This window comes from Microtus pennsylvanicus, chromosome 1 (assembly GCF_037038515.1).
Source record: "Microtus pennsylvanicus isolate mMicPen1 chromosome 1, mMicPen1.hap1, whole genome shotgun sequence".
Classification (NCBI taxonomy): Eukaryota; Metazoa; Chordata; class Mammalia; order Rodentia; family Cricetidae; genus Microtus; species Microtus pennsylvanicus.
The window spans coordinates 57,185,239-57,204,147 of NC_134579.1; the positions used below are offsets into that span (position 1 = coordinate 57,185,239).

General features: G+C 36.8%; 1 protein-coding gene across 10 annotated transcripts in view; it reads left to right on the plus strand.

Annotated features, from left to right (window-relative positions):
- The window catches only part of Senp7 (SUMO specific peptidase 7), a 90,390-nt gene that overhangs the window by 49,257 nt on the left and 22,224 nt on the right, over positions 1-18,909 (plus strand). For 9 of the 10 annotated variants that reach the window (XM_075964644.1, XM_075964662.1, XM_075964610.1 and 6 more), the window contains 6 exons: positions 4,235-4,347; positions 7,247-7,431; positions 8,150-8,480; positions 9,733-9,890; positions 13,331-13,477; positions 16,869-16,902. In XM_075964644.1, coding sequence (XP_075820759.1) covers positions 4,235-4,347; positions 7,247-7,431; positions 8,150-8,480; positions 9,733-9,890; positions 13,331-13,477; positions 16,869-16,902 — 968 coding nt within the window. Of the gene's footprint in view, positions 1-4,234; positions 4,348-7,246; positions 7,436-8,149; positions 8,481-9,732; positions 9,891-13,330; positions 13,478-16,868; positions 16,903-18,909 lie in introns of all 10 variants that reach the window. The other variant, XM_075964591.1, reaches the window with a different exon arrangement.

Below are 18,909 nucleotides of genomic sequence, written 5' to 3' on the forward strand. Positions count from 1 at the left end.
TTTCATATAAAGTTGATTATTGTCCTCTCAAGGTCTGTGAAGAATTTTGATGGGACCTTGATGGGGATTGCATTGGATCTATAAATTGCCTTTGGTAGAATTGCCATTTTTACTATCCTTCAAATATCTTTATTGCTTTCATGTCACATGTATTTTTTACCCTCTCCTGTCCCCCGCCATAACTCCTCTTATATCTTTTTTTTTCATTCTCACAGAACTTTTCCTACCTTCGTCTTCTGCATCTATTTATGCACCTATCTTGTGTATCTAAAAGTCTAGATTCTTCATCTAAGAGAAAACAGTCTTTGTCTCTGTGTCTGCCTTCTATCACTTAACATTTTCCTCCAAATGTTATAATTTTCACTGTTCTTTACAATAAAATTCTGTTGTTTATATACAACATTCTCTCCATGTATTCTTTTACTGATGGAATTTCAAGCTTGTTCTAATCCCAATATTTTATGTGAATAGTGTAGCAATAACCTGGTGTGTTTAACTATTTTGTGATATGCTTAGATGTCCTGTGTAATATAATAGATCCAGGCACAGTGTGGCTCTATCTGTATGTTAGTTCAATTTTTAATATTTTGAGGATTTTCTATACTGATTTCTGTAATGGCCAAGTCAGTTTGCACACGCACTAGCTATGTAAAAAGTTCCCCTGTCCTTGCAACCTTGCCATCATTTGTTTTCTTAATGATGGTGATTCTGACTTTGATGCATTGGCACCTCACTGTATCTTTAACTTATGGTTCCTTGATAGACTTAACGATCTTTAATACTTTGTTTGTTTGTTTTTGTGTTTCAAGACAGGATTTCTCTTGTGTAGCCTTGACTGTCCTGGAATCTGCCCTGTAGACCAGGGTGGCCTCAAACTCATGGGCCACCAGCACTGGCGTATGATCCTGAATACTTTTTAATAAATGTGTAGGCTAATTATGTTCTTTATTTGAGAACTATCTCTTTAATTTATTAGTTTATTAAGTGAATGATTTGTTTTATTTTAAAATTTTGTGGCTTTTTATAGATTCTGTATGTTAATCCCTATTTGATATATAATTGATAAGTTTTTTTTTCTGTTCTGTAGAGTGTTTCTTCAAGTTGATGATTGTTTCATATTCTATACAGAAGCCTAATTTCACGTAATCCTACTTGCCAATTTTTGAAAGTATTTCCTACGATATTGGAATTTTTTTCAGAAAATCCTTGTCCATGCCTATGTCTTGAAATGTTTTGCTCTAATAGTTTCAAGATTTTAGATCTTGCTTTAAGGTCTTCCATCCAGTTGGACTTGTTGTTTGTGAAGGGTGAGAAATTTGGACATAGTTTCATTCTTCCACATACGGGTGTTCAGTTTTCTCAGCACTGTTTGTAGAAGAGGCTTTTCTCTAGTGTGTGCTGTTTTCACCTTTCTCAGAAATGAGGAGGTTGCAGCTGCGGAAGCTTCTTTGGGTCATCTGTTCTCCCTTTCAGGTACTAACCAGGCTGGACCCTGCTGAGCTTCTGAGGTCAGAGGCTATGAGGACTGTTCAGGGGTGGCTGTTGGATCTTCTGTTTTTTTTTTTCGTTAGTCTACATGTATGTTTTCGTGCTGTTGCCATGTGACTATGAATTTTTAGTTTGAGATCAGGTATTAAGATACATCCAACATTGCTGTACAGGATTGGTTTCATTATTTTGAAGTCTTCTATGCTTCTATATGGATGTTAGAATTGCTTTTTTTCTAATTTTATAAAGAATTTCTTGAAATTTTGATGAGGATTATATTAAATCTGTAGATTTCTTTCAGTGACATTATTCATTTTCACAGTATTAATCCTGCCTGTCCCTGAGGAAGCAGGCCTTCCCAAGCTTCTAGTGTCTTGAGTTTCTACAGTGGTTCCTAGTTTTTATTTATAGAGATCCTTTACTTCCTTGGTTAGGCTTGTCACAAAGTATTTGTTTAAAAGCTATTGTGAATAGATTTTTGCCCCAACTTTTTCCTTTGCATTTTTATTGGTATGTACAAAAAGCTACTGATGTTTGTATGTGATTTTACATCCTGCTGTAGTGCTGAAAGTATTTGTCAACTTTGACTTTTCTGGAGGAATCTTCATACCTTCATGGTCTTTTTTGCATTTGTATGTGTGTATGACGTGTGTGCATATGTGTATTCATGCTCATGTGTATGAGAGAGTGTGTGTATTCATATAGAGGGCACAGGTTGGTGTCGGAGGTCTTCCTCAGTTACTCTCCACTTTATATACTGAGGCATGCCCACCCTGTTTTACATGAGTTCTGGGGCTCTTGCATGTGGGCGCTGGAGACCTGGCCTCCGGTCCTCGTGCCTTCTGCAATAGGCACTTCAACCAGGGCCATCTGTCCAGTCCTACTTTAGGGTCTGTTATCTGTAGCATCATCTTGTCTGTAAGCAGGAATAATGAGCATTTAAAAATCAGTTTTATGTTTTAAATTTCTCCTGCAGTTTTTCTGTCTCGTTGCTTTTTATTTCATTTCAATTTAAAAAACCATTTAGATCACATTGTAGTTTTGTTTATAGTGCTTTGTGGTATTTTGCTGGGTGATTAAAAAACAAAACAGGCTTTGTTTTGCTTTAGGCTTTTATCTTTAGCAAATGAAACTTGGCTACTATAGTGTTACTTATATGCTATTAGCCTAAAGTTGATGGTTGAGGCTTCAGATTAAATAGAATGAATTTATTTAGTCAAAGTTTTTTTGTAAATTAAACTAGCTGTCTCATTTTGAATATTTGAGATTTTAGTTTCCAAGTTCTAAGTAAAGAATATTACATTAAAGTAAGTATAAAGAGCTGAATAAGTGTAATCATAGCAATGACTGATCCTTTTACTATGATAGTACATTGGTAATATTTGATTGCTATAGCTTTTGAATTTATAATTCATTTATTATACTTTCAATCATTTTTCTTATAGGTTATATTTTACTCATCTTATATGTATAAAATTTGTGCATATATTTTAAAAAGAAATATACTACAAAGATGCTATTTATGTTGTACTTTCTCCTGTTTTCATCCTGTCTTTTAAATAATCCTCAGATAAAATAGGTTTCAATTCTTCTAAACCAAGCTTTATATTTTCTTTTTGTCAAAAGTTTTATTCTTATCATGGAAAATTTGTTTTTTTCTTTTTTTTCTTCTCTCTCTCTCTCTCTCTCTCTCTCTCTCTCTCTCTCTCTCTTTCTCTCTTTTTTTGCGGGGTGGGGAGAATAAGGTCTTTCAATGTAGTCCTGTCTGTCTTGAAGCTCACTGTAGACCAGGCTAGCTTTGAACTCACAGAGATCTTCCAACCTCTGTGTCCTGAGTGCACCACTACACAAGGACTAAAATTTGTTTTCCCCTCAATATTCTATTTTAGTTATTTTGCCTGAGCCTTAGATTTTAAATAATTTTATATAGATAATTTTTTAAAAAAAAATATTTATTTATTTAGTATACAACATTCTCTCGCGTGTATGTCTCCAGGCCAGAAGAAGGCACCAGACCTCATTACAGATGGTTGTGAGCCACCATGTGGTTGCTGGGAATTGAACTCAGGACCTTTGGAAGAGCAGGCAATGCTCTTAACCGCTGAGCCATCTCTTCAGCCCCTATAGATAAAATTTGTTAACACATTCCAAACTTCATTTTTTCTTAAGATTTGTTTTTGAACCATTTTGAAATATATTAACAATTAGCTCTGACTTATAATTGTTTATTACATACTGGTTAAATATCAGGGTATTTGTGTTGTTGAATTTTTACTTTTTGAGCTCTGACCTACCTAGTTCATGTAAGATTATTCTTTTCTCATTTTGCAGATACAGTGTGATAGCCTGTCCTTTCCCCAAAGACCTTTGGGATGTAAGGGTGAAACGGAAGTGAAAACTTTTCAGATCTGAGTTCAGTAGTTTTTTTTTTTGTTGTTGTTTGTTTGTTATTCATGACTGGGTTTCTTTGTGTAGCCTTGGCTGTCCTAAAACTAGCTCTCTAGACCAGGCTGACCTCAAACTCACAGAGATCCCTTGCCTCTGCTTCCTTAGTCCTGGAATTAAAGGCATGAGCCACCACTACCCAGCATATGAACTTTTTTTAAAAAAAAGTATCTATATCATATAGTATTACATGTAAGAATTTATTTTTAGCCTATTGAATTTTTATTTGAATTTGTGTTGGTGTCTTCTAAATTCATTTGAGCCTTATTAGAAATGAATTTAATACAATTCTGTTTTTCAGAGAATCAAAACCAAGAAAGACAGATAACATTTCTGCAAAGAAGGCTCCAAATGTGAAAGAAAAGCACAGAGCTGACCGTGGCATTTCTGTGACATCTGATACTCAGCCTGAAGGTTTGTGATTGCTGGAAAACTGGAATTAGAATTTTGCTTATTATTTATAGCAGTTTTGTTATGAGTATTTTATAGTAATATTGAAATGATATGCAAAAGTAAAGAGAAGTAGTTATCTAATACAAATAAAATTGCTGAACATTATTTATATACCTAAGTATATATTTCTTTCTCTACTTGCCAGTCCCAAAAGTTGAATTTGAATATTACTTTTTGTCTTTTTATGTGTGTATGGAGTAAAAGTATCTTTGAAGTTATGTTAGTTTGGCTATTCGAATTGTTTTCATGAATATTAATATTACTGTTATCTGGAATGTTATGCTCTTCCCATTGTCTAGTCTCTTGCTACAAAATGCATTGGTCAGAACTGCTTTTAACTCTCAAAGGATGCCCACCTAGAGATCCTTGGACTCCCCACAAGGCAGGGAACCCTGACTGCTCTTTGGGCTGATGAGAGAGGGGGAGTTGATTGGGGGAGGGGGAGGGAAATGGGAGGCGGTGGCGGGGAAGAGACAGAAATCTTTAATAAATAAATAAATAAATAAATAAATAAATGGATGCCCACCTAATTCAGCTTAGCAAACATGAAGGCAACTACATCTCAGGCTTCTAAAATTCTTTACAGGTCTCTTGATGTATATTAATTAATTAATTATTAATATTAATAATATTCTGACTCCTTTCCTTTTTATTTTTCTTTTAATATTTAATTTTTTAAACCAAAATTTATGAAAACTTAGATTACTACCTTAGCCATTAGAGCTCTTTTGGATTGTTGATAGTTTAAAACAAAAGGAGAGATTCTGTTTTCTGAGTAATTTTGTAAATTATTCACGAAAAAAAAATGTTCTTTAATCACACTGTGCAAAAATTTATGTATTTCATTTCAAATATAACTGTTCGGATCCTGTGTGTGGGTGATGTGTGCGGGAGGAAGAGGTGTTGACTTTTCTTGTTTGTCATGTTTGTCCTACTCCTCCAAACCCAGAGCTTCCAGTTTTCTCCCAGGCTGGCAGCCAGTAGCCCCAGCAAGCTTCCTACCGCCACCCTCGTGGAGCTGGGGGGTCAGGTGTCTGCAAAACCATGTCTGACCTTTCCATGGGTTCTGGGATTAAGTTCATGTCCTTGAAGTTAGATATCAAGTAATCTTAATCATTTATTTCTCTCTCCAGTGCTTACCATATTTTTTAGTAGACTTCGTAGAAACTAAGGAAACTAGACTTAACTTCTATGCATACAAGAGGGTGGCTGAGATTTTTTCAGGGCAGTTACTAGAGAAAGCGACTTTGTGGACACAGGCTTCCATTCAGCCACTGAGATTGTTAGTTTACAGTGGACACATTTCTTATGCTCTATGTGAAGCTTGGGAGTGTGGTGTTATTTATGTGCTCTTAGCTTTAAGTCTGATTGTTCAGGCTTGAAGACTGACTAGAGTGAATTGACTTTATCAGAAGTATTTTGTAACTGAAACTGGCTTAGTCTTATTTTGAATATTTGAGATTTTGTGAGTAATGTGGTGTGGCTGGGGATACTGACTAGCTCCGCCTAGTCTAATTTTTGTTTTCAGTAGCTCTTTCTCTCGTTTATCTTTTGTTTACTCTTTGTTTTAAATTTCCTCCATTCACTCATAAGCACACAGACACGGCTGTTATTTTGCCATGAGCTTTCCTCTTAGGACTGCCTTGGCTCTAGCCCAGACACTCCAGTAGGTTGTGCTACCAGTTTTACTTCATTCCAGCAATTTTTAAATTACTTCCGGATCAGTGGAATTAACACCATATTATGAAAATGACCGCTGGGCGGTGGTGGCGCATACCTTTAATACCAGCTCTCAGCGGGCAGAGGCAGGTGGATCTTTGTGAGATCAGGGACAGCCAAAGCTGTTACAAGACTATATTGCCAAAAGTGATATAAAGATTCAATATAATCCCCACCAAATTCCAGTGACCTTCTTCACAGCATGAAGAAAATTAATCCTAAGTATTCATATGGAAACAGAAAAGACAGCCAAACCAAAACCAAACAGGCAGAACTTGCAGGAGGCATCCCCATGTCTGACTATAGATTGTAGTACAGACCCATAATCACAAACTCCCACAAACAGACCCCAGACCCCTGGAATATAACCAGAGACCCGGAAATAAGTCCATGTAGCCTTAAAGAAAAATGAAATTATGGAATTTGCCAGGATATTCTTGGATCTGTAGAATATTATATTAAAAGAGGGTGTAAGGTCTCTTTGGTTTTAATTTGAATATTGTGTGTAGTTATGTGAGAGTGAGTGTGAATATCGGTCAGAAACTAGAAAGTAGGTTGGCTACAGGGATACTGGGGAGAGGAATTGGGGACAAGGATTGATAACAGAAACAAAAGTCTAATGAGTTCCATAACGAAACTCATTACTTTATATGCTAATTAGAACAAATACAAAATAATAATAAGAAAATTAATAGGTGGTAGTGGTGCATACTTTTAATCCCAGCACTCTGAAGGCAGAGGCAGGCAGATCTCTGTGAATTGGAGCACAGCATGGTCTACAGAGTAAGTTCCAGGATAGCTAAGGTTACACAGAGAAATCTTGACTTGAAAAACCAAAACAGTAATAACAAAAACGTATTTATATCAAATAGAAAAGCCATGGTTACTTGTTTCATTTTCATCACTTTTTGAAAGGATGTTTCCTCCCCATAAAATTTGCCGTGTGCCCTCACATCTATTGTCTAAAGAACACACCTGGTTTATGTAGGCTCACCCTTTTATATTTCTATCCAGTGTCACTACAGTTTTGTTTTAATGAGCTTTTTAGTTAGTATAGTAATTTCAGTACGACTGGCAACTCATGTAAAAGGAACTTTTGTATACTTTTTGGGCATAGCTTTGCTTTTTATGTTTTTTAAAGATTTTAATCCTGAAAGTAAAGAGTGCAATAATCTTGAAGAGGGGACCAGAAACAAGAAGACTTCATGTTCTTATTCAGAAATGGAACACACTCCAGTTTCCAGGAAGAGAAAGAAAAGGTTTAGAAGTCATTTACACAATTCTCATAATTCTGAATCTTCTTTGGATAAGTCAACAGAATATGGGGTGAGTAGATACATTTAAATGCCATAGGAAATAATTTTGTACTGTGATGAAAATGAGTTAATGGCAGCTAAATAATGAATTTTCTTTGAACTTTTTACTTTATTGGATTTTTTCTATTCTGTGTAAACTTTATTTTTAAAATTTTAAATTGCATTACTTTTAGTACACTTCATTATTTCTGTGTGTGCGTGCACAGACAAGCGTGATCATGCATGTGCACATGTGCACACGTGTATATGGCTCTTAGAGCACAGTTTGTGGGAGTTGGCTCCCTCCTCTCACCATGTGTGCACCAGTGACCAAATTTAGGTTGTCAGGATTGGTGGCGAGAGTTTTCATAATTTTTGATGTTCCTTCTTATTCAATGTTTTTGCTTTTGTTACTAAAAGCAATTTTTGTTACTAAATAAATTAATATGCTAAAAGTCCTCTCATTCTAAAGTTTATTTAGCTCTGACTTTGCCATATATGGAAATTTCTTTATTTGATTCTTTAAAAATTACTTAGGCATCAGATTTAATAGGTTAAACGCTGTGTCACTGTACTTGGGTGACACTGCTAGGCATAGTTAGCACAGCTGTGTAGCTATCTTCATAGTCCTGTGAAAAGGTTCACTCTCATTTTTATGTTACTCCTTGTGAACTTAAGTCTTAGAAGTGTGCCTTAGGGAAACAAAAATGGAAAAATGTAATTTCTCTACTTTTTAAAAAAATGTTCAGAAAGAAGAAGAAAATGATTCCACAGCCTCCAGTAAGCTTGAGCAGTCAAGTGAAAGCCGTCACTGGGACTCAACACCACCTGTAGGACTTACACCTGAACCTTCAGAGAGCGAGGCCACTAATGTGTGCTCACTTGCCGTTCAAGAAGCAGGTGTCAGTGCGGCCTCTGGGAGAGCCTGCTCACCCAGCAGAAGCCCGGAGAGCTCTGTGTCTCACAATGAGGTGGAGAGTTCTTCCCCGGCTGAGAAGGGCAAAGAGTTGACTATAGAAGAAAAGTCTCTTGTAGGTGGAAACAGTGAAGAGAACCAATTGTTGATCTCAGCTGAACCAAGTAAGTAAAAGATTGTTTTCAAAGCTTTACTCAGAGCTTTTGTTTTTCTCACAATTTGCTAAGGCTGTTTGGGCCTCTGGGAAGTACATTAACTTTAGGGAAAACATCCTCAGTGGTTCCCTTATGAATCATGTAATACTAATTTAGGTAAACAAATGGAGCCTGTAAACAGTAAGGTTTTTGTTTGTTTCTTTTTTTTTTTAGTTTTTTTAGGTTTTCTTTTTATGTGTATGTGTGTTTTGTGCACCATATGCATGCCTGGTGCCCTTGGAGACCAAATGAGGGTGTCAAGATTCCTGGAACTGGAGTTGCAGGTGGTTGTGATAAAAATTTCTGATACAAGAATTCAAAAGACTCTAAAGAGTCCACAGTGAGTTGCTTCTGTATCTTCTAGCCGTCCATTTCCCTTCCCGCAGTAAAGTGACGTGAAAGGACTTGGCACGATCTAGAATGATATCACAGTACTCGGTTAGAACTAGACATTGTTCGTAACCTTGTCTATTGCTGTAACAGAACGCCTGATATAATTTCATGGTTAAAGATTGGACAGGGAATACAACTCAGTGGCATAGTGCTTAGTTAGCCTTTACAAGACTCTGGATCCAATCTCTAGCACAAGAGAGAGAAAGGGGAAGGAAAAAAATAAAATCCTGATATTGGTTCAGAGTTGAGAGAGGGAGATGAGGAAAAATTTTATTTTGACTTAAAGTTACCTAGACTCCTGTCTAGATTGAGTGGACCCAGTGCTTTGGGCTGCTGAGGGTGCATGTTCTGGATGGCAGGAAGTATCAGGGAACATACAATAGAGCAAAACCACGTTTCATTCTCCAGGGAGCAAAGGGAATGGCTTGGACAGCAGCTCCTCTTGTGGCAAGCCCCAGTGACCTTGTCTAGTGACCTGGGGATCTTCCGCTGCTAGGCCCCACCTCTGAAAGGCTCCATCTCATCTCAGAAGTAACACGCATGGGCCCAGGCTTTTAAGTTGCAAATCTTTGAGGACCACTCAATACCCAGAGTGTACCATGTTTACTTATGGCTTTAGTCATCTTTTAAATACATTTATTCTTTCGAAGGTAAGATTGTAGGAAGCTATTAAATAGTAATGCTGATGTAGAATCTGTATATAGCTATTACTAATCAGGTAGTGAACAATAGGTTAGATTTAAGCTGAATATATAGATATTTAGACTTTATATGATTATTAAAGATAATTCATTATTATAACACATTTAAAACACATTTTCCTTTTTAGTTGTTGTTTCCAGTGATGAAGAAGGACCCATTGAACGTAAGAATTCAGTAATTCTGAACTTACAGCCTAATCAAGAGTTTGAGATTGCAAGTAAAAATCAGGGGACTTCTGAAGTACATTTGTCAGAACTACGACTGAGTGCATGTGAATCTGTACAGGTAATCTATTTCTGCCTTCTCACAGAGTTGCAATTAAGTGTTACTTTAAAAAACATTTTCCATTGTTTCATTATCAAAGTTAAAACAATTCTTTTACATACTTACTTATTTGTGTGTATGTGTGTGGGGATGTGTAGGCCATGGCACAGTTGTGGAGGTCAGAGGATAACCTTCAAGAGTTGTTCTCTTCATCCATTATGTAGGTTCCAGGGATTAAGCTCAGTTGTTAGACTTAGTGGAAAGTACCCTTATCTTCTGGGTCATGTTCCAGCCCCCAGTGAAATATTCTTATTTGTTGGGTAGCAGTCAGGTGAGAGAGAGGCATTAAAGTAAGTTTGAGACACAGTTCAAAATAGGTATAATGTCTTTCAACACCCATAAAATTAATCTCAAAAGAAATTGAAGAAGACACCAGAAAATGGACGATTTTCCATGCTCTTGGGTAGGTAGAATAAACAGTAAAAATGGCAATCTTAACCGAAACCAATCTACAGATTCAATGCAATGTCTATCAAAATTCCTGCAAAATGCTTTACAGACATCGAAAGAACAATATTCAACCTCATATGGAAAACCAAAAAATCCAGGATAGCCAAAACAATCCCGTACAATAAAAGAATTTCTAGAGGGTATCACCATCCCTGATATCAAACTCTATTATAGAGGCACAGTAATGAAAACAGCCTTGTATTGGCATAAAAACAGATAGGAGTACCAATGGAACTGAATTGAAGACGCGGATTATCAATCCACACACCTATGAACACCTGATTTTTGACAAAGAAGCTAAAAATATAAAATGGAAAAAAGAAAGCGTATTTAACAAATGGTGCTTGCATGACTGGATATCAATATGTAGAAGAATGAAAATAGACCCATGTCTATCACCATGCACAAAACTCAAGTCCAAATGGATCAAAGACCTCAACATAAAACCAACCAAACTGAATCGCAGAGAACTGAAAGTGGGAAGTACACTTGAACACATTGGTACAGGAGACCAGTTCCTAAATATAACCCCAGCAGCGCAGACACTGAGAGAAACAATTAATAAATGGGACCTCCTGAAACTGAGAAGCTTATATAAAGCAAAGGACATGGTCAACAAGACAAACAACAGCCTAAATAATGGAAAAAGATCTTCACCAACCCCACATCGAACAGAGGACTGATCTCCAAAAAGAACTCAAGAGACTTGACATCAAAAGAACAAATAATCCAATAAAAAATTGGGGTACAGACCTAAACAGAGAACCCTCAACAGAGGAATCTCCAGTGGCTGAAACACACTTAAGGAAATGTTCAAAATCCTTAGTCATCAGAGAAATGTAAATCAAAACAACTCTGAGATTCCATCTTAGACCTGTCAGAATGGCCAAGATCAAAAACACTGATGACAGCTTATGCTTGAGAGGATGTGGAGTAAGGGGAACACTCCTCCATTGCTGGTGGGAGTGCAGACTTGTATAGCTGCTTTGGATATTAGAATGGCAATTTCTCAGAAAATTAGGAAACAATCTATTTCAAGACCGAGCAATACCCATACCGCTTTTGGGTATATACCCAAAGGAAGCTCATTTGTACTACAAGGACATGTGCTCAACTATGTTCATAGCAGCATTATTTGTAATAGCCAGAATGTAGAAACAACCTAGATGCCCTTCCATTAAAGAATGGATAAAGAAAATGTGGTTCTATTTACACAATAAAGAACTACTCAGTGGTAAAAAATAATGGCATCTTGAAATTTGTAGGCAAATGGATGGATCTAGAAAAAAACCATATTGAGTGAGGTAACCCAGACCCAGAAAGACAAATATATATACTCACTCATAAGTGGCTTTTAAATATAAAGCAAAGAAAAATGAGCCTGCAGTCCACAACCCCAGAGACAACAAAGAGGACCCTAAGAGAGACATACGTGGAGCTAAATAGGAAGTAGAAAAAGACAAGATCTCCTGAGTAAATTGGGAGGGTGTGGGTCACGGGGGAGGGTGAAAAGGGAGAGGGGAGGAAGGGAAGGAAATGGAGAAAAAAAGATAATTTTTACATATGCACATACAAAATCTAAAAATATCCAAGATTCAAAATAAGTTTAAAATCTATATTTTATTCAAAAATCTTAGTAACTCTTTTTTCACATTAAGAACAGCATAAAATTCTCTATTTTATTTATCCATTTATTTATTTATTTTTTATTTAGCAAAAAGTGTTTTTTTTTTTTTGCCGATTTTATTCTGTTGTCCACTAATTGCCATCTCCACATGCTCATCAATGACAAGATTCATAAAGGGATCAAAGCCCCGAAGTATTCCTTGTACATGTCCGCCACCATTTAACTTCAATGATAATTTCTTGTCCATAAATTTCTTCAGTTCGGGACGGTGGGCCTTGCTCATGGCGGCTCTTCAGCTGGCTTGGCACGATGGAAAGGAGCAGGTGGCCTTACAGACGCAGACCGGGCACTGATGTCTCTCCATTTATTTATTTTTATTTCTTTTTTTAATTAAGAATTTTAAATACAGTATTTCCTCATTTTACATAGCTATCCCCGTTCCCACTCCCTCCCCTCTTCTCACTTCCCCCACCTTTCCTCCACTCCACCTCACCATCGACTCCTCAGAAAGGGTAAGGCTTCCCATGGGGAGTCAACAAAGTCTGACACTTCACTTCGATGCAAGACCAAGACCCTCACCACTATATCTAGGCTAAACAAGGTATCCTGTAGAAGGAGCTGAGGGCTGCGTTCCTGCCACCCGGCTCCTGGCCGCCTGGCTAGCTTATGCTTCAAAATAATTACACGGAAACTGTATTCTTTTAAACACTGCTTGGCCCGTTAGTTCTAGCCTCCCATTGGCTAACTCTCGCACCTTGATCAACCCATTTTTAATAATCTGTGTAGCACTACGAGGTGGTGGCTTACCAGGAAAGATTCAGCATGTCTGACCTGGCAGCTGGCTCCATTGCGTCTGACCCAGAGAGGAGAGGCATGACGATTGCCTCACTTCCCTCTTCCTCCCAGCATTCTGTTCTCTCTACTCCACCCACCTAAGGGCTGGCCTATCAAATGGCCAAGGCAGTTTCTTTATTAACCAATGAAATCAACACAAAACAGAAGGCCCTCCCATATCAGTATCCCTCCAAAATAATGTATTCCTAGATGTCACCAGGGATAAATCCTGGTCCCACTGCCAGTGACTCCCCAGACTTCCCAAGTCTCACAACTGTCCCTCACATTCAGTGGGCCTAACTTGGGCCTATGCAGGTTTGCCCATTATCAGTCCAGAGTCAGGGAGCTCTCAGTAGCTCAGGTCAACTGAAGAACAGCATAAAATTCTTTAATCATAATTTAAAGAAGAATTTTGTCTTTGATAAAACATAATTTTCATCCTTTTTGTAATTCTTAGAGATTTATACATGCATGATTTATTCTTTGTTAGGCATCATCTGAATTATGTTCATATAATCCCGACATGGAAAACATTTCCTGTATTAAACCTAATAGTGAAATGGATCTGAAACTGGATTTTGTATTTACTTCTCTGTATATTGGTAAAATAAAAGGAGCTTCAAAAGGTTGTGTCACGGTAAGTAAATCCTCTGACTTTTTATATAAAAAGTAACGTCTCACCACAGGATTGCCTAAAGACAAGCTGAAAAAGGACAGCAATAGACTTACCGAAGTGGACAAGGGGAGGACCACACGGTTTCAACCCCACACAAAGAACTGCAGGCGGCTAAGAATGCTGCGAGCGGAAGAAACAGTCTTCCCCAGAGAAAACACGCTATCTAGTTGTCCAGTGTCAAGTGATCTGCTCAGAAGACAGTCACGCAGCATTATTATACAAACTGAGCAGGTTATATTTAGAAATATATGTATATCTACATATACAAATATGCATGAAAACAATAATTAATGAACATAGGCTATGAATTTGAAAGAGAACAAGGAGGGATGCATGGAAAGGCTTGGAGGGAAGAAAGGAAAGGGAGAAATGATGTAATTATAATCGCCAAAATAAAAGAAAAAACTATAAAAATATTAGTGACCACCTTTTCACTTTCAGAAGAGTCTAAAGTTTGTCGTAGTGTAGGGGAAAACAAAAAACAAGAACCAAACAAAAAAATCTACATAAAGACCACAAATAATTTTGAATACAAAGACAGCAGCTGCTAATTTGGAATGTATATGATTTCATATTTCTCATACATGTACATATATATAAAGCAGTATTATGTGTATTATTCTGCAGCTTACTACAATTATATTAATTTACTTTTCCATTTTGGAATGGGTGTCTTTTACAATTTTCATTTGTTGTTCATTTCAGTTGTCCTAGTATTTTGCTTCAATTATCACTGGATTTAAGTTGGCCACAGTAGTACCCATTTGTGGTCTCTTTGGGAGGCTGAGGTGAGGCAATCACTTGAGGCTAGGAGCTCAAAACAAATTTATCTCTTTCTGTAGGAAAGCAGTTTAATAAATCACTGTAATTTATGTACACGAAGAAAGACTACAAGGAATTCTATAGAGTATAGAATTATGATGAGAGAATATGTGACAGTTTTTCAAATTGAAACATAGGAAGTAACAGAAGGGAGAGGGGTAAAAGTCTTAAAAATTTCTTGGTCTTCAAAAGATATTTTATATGCATTTTTCAGACAGAATTTATGATTTTTTTTATAACAGAAATGAAAGAAATGTTTTTGAGTAAATATATTAGATAATTAAGTTTAGTTTTTCAAACATCAGAGTACTTACTATGTTAGACATTACTGTAATTAAATAATTTTCTTACTATTCTGATAGTTACTGTTTAACTTTATTAGGGAATTAATAATGGAAAGTTATATAAATAAGAGCAGCTTTCTTCAGTTGGTCATTTGTCTCTTTAGAGAGTGCAGCAGTAAATATAGTTTTTTTTTTCCAAAAATGCTAACACTTGTGATGGTGAGAAAGGTTTACAAAGCACACTGATTTTCAGAGAGCTGTTTTGACTATTGAAGGATATTATATATTAACATTGCCGTCAGCTTTATTCTTCTTCAAATAGATGTACTATTTCAAGAACTGATTGACTACAGTGTCACTTTCTTATCCAGGCTTTAAAATTTAGCTGGGAATAGATCACGTGTTGTAGTAACCACACAGAGAATGTAGATCAGCATCATAGTTTTGCCTAGTAGGTTTTGGTAGAACAAGAGCATTTAATGGTGTGGGAAGGAAGATGGAGTGCACGTGTAAGAAAGTTGACACCAGGACGTTGTGGTACAGTGTTTCTTATTAATTTTGAAGTAATAGCGGTATGAACTCTGGAAAACAAACTATATTATTCCTAGAGGTAGTACTTTATATTTACCGAGCTGCATTTTCTGAGATTAGTAAAACGTCAGAATTTGGGAAGATGTGTATTATAATATGTACGTACATTAAATAGTTATATGAAACTAACAGGAGGTATATTTGGTTACATTAAATTAGATTATCTTAATTGGATATATCTTTTTGTGGTAATAGTACCCCTGGGTTGAGGGCCTTATTAAATTAAATTTGCGAAAGGTTCAGTGACTTACTGTTTACTTCCCTAACTATAGTGGTAGAAACAACAGAAGCAGAATTTGAAATCCAAACTCAGCACTTAGCCGGTATGCCCCATTGCCTCACATTCGGCTTCACTTGACCCTGTGGAATATGAGTTTAGTACTTTTAAAAAATATAATAAGAAGTAATTTTTAAGTTCAGAAAATAAACGGGATGCAAGTAAACCAGTGTTGTCATTGAACACTGTCACTGCCTAGAACTCACATGCTGTCTGTCCATTTGATTTTTATCTTGTGTTCACAAGTTCTATCTGTGAAATAGTCAACAGTTCAATAAATCTATTGATCGGAAGAGAAACTTAACCAAAGATTTATTTGTTAAATAAGGCAGATTTATTTGTTTGTAAGGGAAAAGCAATTGTCAAAAGACAAATCTGGCCAGGCGATGGTGGCGCACGCCTTTAATCCCAGCACTCGGGAGGCAGAGGCAGGCGGATCTCTGTGAGTTCGAGGCCAGCCTGGTCTAGAAGAGCTAGTTCCAGGACAGGAACCAAAAGCTACGGAGAAACCGTGTCTCGAAAAATCAAAAAAAAAAAAAAAAAGACAAATCTGTTTTAGATAGTATGTGTAAGGTTTTGTCTTGAACTATAAGTAGAACACTTACGCTGAACAGACACACAGACCAATGGAAACAGTGTAATGAAGTCAAAGGATCAGAAAGAGCAAGGAGCTCAGCCAGGAGTTCCTGAAAAGAACAAAGAGACGATAAAAGAGATGGTGATGCTCCACCCAAAGTTGCTCAGCAGAGGAGTGTGCTGGCTTGAGACTTAACTTTGCCATCCTTTGACAGGTGCATCACTGTTTTGAAGTCAGCTTTGTTAGACTTTTGTAGCCATTCTTTAGTAAGCAGGTTTTTTGTTGTTGTTCTGTTTCTGTGTAGTAAAAATAATCTTCTGAGTTCTGTTAGTTTTCAAAGACAGAACTTCCCCAGCGGGTGGGGTATAGCTATCTTCTGATACTTTTAATGTCTCATTACAAATAAATAGCATATTGGCACCTTTGTTTGGTCAGTTCACGTGTGAGTTTGGTTAATCCCTAAGAGAATTCTTATCTTCTTTGGAAATTGTTGCCTTATGTGGTCTCCTGACATTTCTTTGGACATTGTCTTATTTTTTAGAATTTCAGAACATACTTTTGAAAAGCAGGGTGCTACCAATTTTTATAAGTGAGTATTCAGGTAAAGTTACTTGTACAGTTAGATACTCTCAACCTTCAAACTAAGTCTTTACATTGAGATAGTTCTTTGCTTTGATTCTTTAGTACTTTTACTACTGAACATTGAATAGTACTAAACACTTGAATACTAAGAAAATCTACTAGAGACAAACTTGGAGTAGTAACTCATTTACTCATTTTTTGTTTCATATTTTTTTTTAGTTCACAACGAAGTATATTAAAATCCCATTTCAAGGTAAGCCACCTTAATGACATTTTTTTCCACTATAATTTTGAGTATAGAGTAATTTATTAGAAAAAGTTCTGAAATTTTTTCACAAGTTTACCATCACTTTTCAGGATAGAAGCTAAGTAAAGTGAAGGCAGTTTAATAATGTTTGGGCTTAACATTATTAGCAGTTCCAAAAAAACCCTTAACATGCTTTACAGTACCCAAAAGAACATATTAATTCTCATTTTAATGAGTATAAATCAAATGATACTAAAATACTCTTGATGATTTCTTAGGATTAACAAAATAAAAATTTTACAGCACAAGTATTTTGCTATACACAAAAATGATTACAATAAGAACTAAAGGAAAAAAGTACACGAACATATATATTTGCATAGACAGAGAGGTTTTTTAATGCTCTATCTTCTCTAAGTAAAGCAGATGGAAATGTACTACAGCTTAAAGAGACATAGACTATTTTCTTATTCTTTCCTAAACAAAAATTTTCCAGAGTAATTAGTGATGAAAAATAATAACTGATAGAGAATTCTCTTTAGAAAGTGAATTATAAAAAGAGCAAGGAAGAAAAATGTATGCACAAATGACACCAGATATGAGCTAGAGTAAAAGAAGCATCATGGTGGACTGAAGATGTTATCGAAGCAGCTTCAGTTCCTTAGCTCCTGCATGTTCAGAATTGAGAACTCTGCTATGGTGAGAAGTCTAATGATTGGAGAGAGCATATAATGCACACGATAACTTAATAGCCCTGGTTAGAAAACACTAATCTGTTTAGAACTAATTATTGAGAGGTAATATACCGTTTTCCTTGTTCATGTTTGTCATATTGGTGAGACTTCATGGATGTAGCTTCTGACATCCATAGGAGACACAAGCCCACAGCAAACTCCCTGATGTTCTGGCTCTTACAGTCTTTCTGCCCCTTCTTCTGCAGTGGTCCCTGAGCTGCAGATGTATATCAGTTGGCACTGGGATCCACAACTGTGTTTTGATTGTGTGTTTTCTGTAAATGCCTCTTTCTGTTGCAAAGAGAAGTTTTTTTGATGGGTGGCAAGAAATACATTTATCTGCGGGTATAAAGATAAATGTAGTTAGGGACAGTGGTAGTTACGGGTTATAGGTTCTGCTCAAAGATCTGTGACTTCAGTAGCTCTGGATAGTTGGCAGTGTTTCTAGATCCAAGCATGATTTCCCTCTTGGTGAGGATCTTAAGTCCTTTTAGAGAGCTGTTGGTTACCACCGAGGTCTGCGTGCCACTGCTTCAGCCTTCAGATTATTGTGCCATGCTGGTAGTCATTGTGGTTCATATATATCAGAGCTGGGTCAGACTGTTGGTTGCCTCCCTATGAAGCCTGCATGGTGCCCTCTGGTCCATGAAAGCTAGTCCTCAGGGAGGAAGCATTCATTTCAGTTCAGCACAGGAGCCTTTGGGCCCTGTGTCTGATGTGCATGGTGTCTTCAGCAATATGGACTTACCTTCCACCTCTCAGGAGCAGCTATGGGCAGAAGCCTGTACTATTTGGGAGTCCCTTGGATGACTCTGATGAACAACTCTGAAGAGGGTTTCTCATCCCTGGTGTTGGGGTGTTGGTAGATGGTCTTGAAGGGAGCGTTGTCAATGGGAAAGTTTCATTTAAACTATATACGTATATTTATATATAGACTTACTATGTATTATAGATATTTTTAGATTGTAGTTAATAATGTGATTCTTTATGAGCTTTCAGACACCCTGTTATTTTACCCCCTTCTTCCTTCTGTATTTATCTCCCTCCCTAATTAGAAGCCCTCATTTTCTCATTTCCCCTTCACTTCCTTTCCCCTCCTTTTTTTTTAAAATTATTTATTTAACTTTATGTGCATCGGTGTGAAGGTGTCTGATCTCGTGGAACTGCATTTTCAGACAGTTGTGAGCTGCCATGTGGGTGCTGGGAATTGAACCCGGGTCCCCTGGAGGAGCAGTCAGTGTTCTTAACCACTGAGCCATCTCTCCAGCCCCTCCTTTCC